General features: G+C 32.7%; 1 protein-coding gene across 1 annotated transcript; it reads right to left on the bottom strand.

The window, feature by feature from the left end:
- Positions 1-1,913: 1,913 nt before the first annotated feature.
- LOC137822761 (auxin-responsive protein SAUR71) lies at positions 1,914-2,800 on the bottom strand. The gene has a single exon (XM_068627753.2). It carries the CDS (start codon positions 2,676-2,678, stop codon positions 2,193-2,195), a length of 486 nt encoding a protein of 161 aa, XP_068483854.1. The 5' UTR covers positions 2,679-2,800; the 3' UTR covers positions 1,914-2,192.
- Positions 2,801-4,515: the final 1,715 nt, after the last annotated feature.

Here is a 4,515-nt window from a genome sequence, read left to right on the forward strand (position 1 = left end):
CTTGGAGGGTGTTGGAAAATATGATTGATTCTAGGGTTAAAATTCCTTGTGTTGTTTGTGCGGGAAGGAGGAAGAGTCGTCAAGTCATTTATTTTCCGTTTGTGGTTTTGCTTGGCGTGTTTGGAGTCTTTGCTTTGAGTGGCTTGGTGTGTCGTTCGTAATTCACAAGGATCCTCTGTCAAATTTTTATAATTCAGGTTGTGTCAGGCTTCTGATTCGGTTAATGATGTTTGGGATGCAATTTGAGTTGGAATAGTGAATGAAATATGGAAACATAGAAACTCGGTCATCTTTAATAGAGGAGGGACAAATTTGTTTTGGTAGTTCCTTAGTCAAGTTGGTAGGGGTGTCTAGCTAGGAGAATGATATTTATTACCGGATAAAATCATTATATTCTTAATAATGATTTTGTCCGGTAATGATATTCCTGTAAAAGGGTTAGACCACCCCTGAAATAGTTCCTATTTATTTATTTTTTATTACTGATAAAAAAAAATCTCATTTATAAATTCTAACTGAGAAATAATTGAATATTATTGAGCTTTTATGAATGAACAATTGAAACATGTGTTGGTGCATAGGATACAGTGGAATTACAACTTGTAATGTCAATGATTTTACTAAAGGCACATGGGAGGGAATTCAAGTCAAGGGAAACAGTATGTGGCTTCTAAGATGGGAAAGTTCCGTAGATTATCCGTATGTTAGTTTCCACTTCGGTTATCACGTGGAGATCTCACATATGGCTACTATGAGATATCAAAGATTTAACTTCAATAAAAAAAATACTTATATTGTAAATGGTTATATATATTTTTTTCTATTTATTTTTACTTAAAATTGATTTTTATTTTTAGTCTAAACTTTAAATTTCTTAATACTTATGGGAAATGTATTGAAATAAGTCATTGTTACTTTTTGTTACATTACAAACAAACTTTCTTAGAATGTTAAAATATTTTAACTGAAGATGATGTTATAATATTATAATATATTTTATATTTGAGTATAGATTATTTGTTTGTTACTCATTCGTCTTTATTATAAATATAGGTCTAAAATTTAAATTAGGAAAAAAATTAATTTTGCATAAAAATACATAGACAAAAAAAAATATTTAATCATACATTATGAAAACCATTTTTAAAGGAATAATTATGGATTTGCTTATTAATTATATATTTTATGTTGTGGGGGACGATTTATTGAAAAAAATCATATTTTACTTCCATTATCTGAAATTTGTCAAACTAACCACACATGATTCACTTTTTAATATCATCACAAAGCCTACCCTAACAAGACTCTACCCTCATCTTACGAGCCTCTCATCCCTAAAAATAATTAACTATAAATTGAACATTAGGTGAAAGATTTTTTACGAACCTTCATATTTTTTAATCACCAATATTGAATAATCCAACCCTCATACAACTTATAAAAACAAAAACAGTCGATCAACAAAATACTAACCAAATTACACAAAAACCATCTAAACTACTTTAAAACAAAAAACTCCAAAACCAACAACTAACAAATTAAAATCAAAACTAAATCGAGTTTAAGGTTTAGAATTTAGGTAAATCATAGGTTCAAGACACCAATCTAAATAAGAAAAACAAGTATATAAACTTTTAGAAAAAATCCAAGATCAAACTTTCATTTAAGGCAAAGAGAAATCTCACTCCCCCATTTAAAAGTGACTTTGTTCATAACACACCAAATCTCACTCACTACTGAATTCCAGATATTTCCCAAGTCCAAATTAAGGAAACTTCTGATTAATACTGATGTGCGTGCGTGATCACCAGTTTCGTAATTCCTAACAGGTGTAAAAACATATAAGGCCCAAAATTGATCATATTATATTATTTATAAAAGAAGAAAACAAAAGGGTAAAAGAAATTTATGAATTGAAATATAAAATAACAAAACTTTCTATTCCAGAATACAAAATTAGTAAGTAGTACTCAGATTTTGTCATCTATGGAAGCTTTTTGTCTTATCATCATCAGTCCAAAACTGGTTAAAGTACAAGATTTGGACAATGATGAAAGTTGTATTCTTTGCTTAAAGGGTTATCCCACATGTAAGTGATGAACTCACTCTTACCCTCATACATGGACTGGCTTCCACAAAGGGAAAAAGAAAAAGGAAACAAAAAAAATGTATAAAATTGTTAAAATCCTAAACTATCTGCACATTGGACTTTGAGGTTGATGAGAATAAGCAAGGTGGTTGGAGGAACAGTATCCCATCATTTTCTCAATGCTAAATCTGCATTTCTGAGTGAAAAACTTGTCCTTTCTCTCCACCATCTTCAAGATACCCTCGAACACCGAGACTTCACAAGGAATTCTGAGAACCCCAGTTTGCTCAAACCCAAACTCTTCCTCAGCTTCTCTAAGTAACATGTGAAAGGCTTGGTGACCCAAATACTCGGTTGGTATAACGAACCTGCTAAGCTCCACGCCAACACAAACAGCAACGTAGCCCTTGGGAACCACACTGCTCGATCCTCCTCCTTCACGTTCAGACAGAGAAAGTGTTCTTTTCAGAAACTTGATGCTTCCACTTGTTTTTGAAGAGTTTGCAACCCTTCTCCATTTCTTAAGAATCTGTTGAAGCCTCACTATTTCCCTGATCTTGTTAGGTTTCTTGGGAGGATCCATGGACATGTTGGAACCCTTGCTATGGGTTATGGGTTATGGGTTATTTCATAGGGCTATCATGGGACAGTAGAATTGAACCTGGTTTTCTCTTTGGTTGAGTTTGGCTAATAATAGGGTTCCAATTTATAGAAGGCTGCTTCTTTGATGACTCGAAATATTAAAAGGTTAAATTCCATGAAGAAGGAATATTATATTTATAATGAGTGTTTGGGTTTTCTATGTCACATGCATGCATGAGAAAACGAACAAAAAAGTTTTGTCCAGGTTAGGATGAGTTAAACGTCAAGTTGCGTTTCCCATGCTTCACATGTGAGTGATTAGTGCACGTCAGAGCTTTCCTTCTACCTCACCATTCTTTGTTTTCAAAGCTAAATCCACCATGCTTTTCATTAATTTAAATCAGCGATGACTAGGTCTCACAGATTTACTATAAAATTACTTATCAATTATTAAAGGTGTGTATAGTTCATTTATGAATTGGTTTCCAACCCAAACTCATATGTAACAGTCAAAGGTGGCCTCGTACAACGCAATAGTACATGTGTACCTACTGTTCAAGATCAAACGCATACATAATACCTCTTTCAACTCATATATATGTTACATACAAACTATGAAATGCCTAAACATTTTGAATCGACTACTTAATAAGCATGAGTTTTAGTATCACACTTAATCTTAAATATTTGGATTAATTAACACACCACCGGTCTTGACGACACATTCATAATATAACAAATGTGCATAATAAAAATGCCGTTGTAACTGAAGTTGAATGAGTCAAAGACATACTTCGAGATACACTCCCATTATATCAGGAAGCCACTACACATTATCTGAGGATCACTACACACGTCTGGGTGAACTGATTGCCTAGTCCACACGTTTTGGTGAACTGATTGCCTAGTCCACACAAGTGGGGGCCCAAGTCAACCTATAAATAGAATTTCTAAAGGGGAAAAATGTACGTTTTTCAGATACTAAGAGAACAAACCCACGATACTAGCACTGACTTGAGCGTCGACGGAATGTAATCGCAGGTACCCCGACCGACGGAGCATACACAACAAGAAAAAGAACTTCAAATGATTAGGAGACTATCAGCACGAATTGTGTATCAGTGGATAAATATTGTCTAGACTCTGTCATCCATACAGGAAAACTCTACACTCCATATAGTCTCCTATTAGAAACCTTTATCCTCTAATCAAAGGTTGATAAATTTAAACATTTTTCTAACAAGTTTTAATCAACATTCACAATCAAATCATTCATTTTATCTTGAGTCTAATTCTGCCCAGCTTTATTGAAAACAATGTCTGCACAATGTATAAAGGAAAAGAACAAAAGGAATACAAAGACTGAATGATGTCAATTAAGATAAGAGAAATTTCAAAAGTAAACATCAAGTGAAATTCAGAACTCTATTTATGGATCCCATCGTACAACAATTTTAAGTTTTTTATTTTATTTTTTCACTTCAACGGAACAGGATTAACCTTTTGCCACCACGCCTATTTTAAAATATATTTTATTTCCTGTGTTGTCAAATTTGAAAATTCATGCAGCATTTTAAGGTCAAATGTCAGTCTATCTTCTGCGCATGCTCGCTTTGAACATGCAACCAAAACCTGAAACAAGTTCCTTTCTCCAATATTCACCTTTTTTTTTTCTTTTGCTTTTATTAAGAATGATTTTGAGATTGGCTAACGTCAATTGATTAAATAAGACCAAGCAGTCAATGCAAAAGTTAATATACTACTTATATTTTTATTTGATTTTTTAAAAAATAAAATTATTTATTTCCAGGCAAAATTATGCGTCATAATCTTCTAAATGAGTT

Source organism: Phaseolus vulgaris, chromosome 9 (assembly GCF_051622355.1).
Source record: "Phaseolus vulgaris cultivar YP4 chromosome 9, ASM5162235v1, whole genome shotgun sequence".
Lineage (NCBI taxonomy): Eukaryota > Viridiplantae > Streptophyta > Magnoliopsida > Fabales > Fabaceae > Phaseolus > Phaseolus vulgaris.

Bases quoted from the DNA above. Each gene is read 5' to 3' on its own strand.
- LOC137822761 (XM_068627753.2), bottom strand. From the start codon at position 2,678: ATGTCCATGGATCCTCCCAAGAAACCTAACAAGATCAGGGAAATAGTG.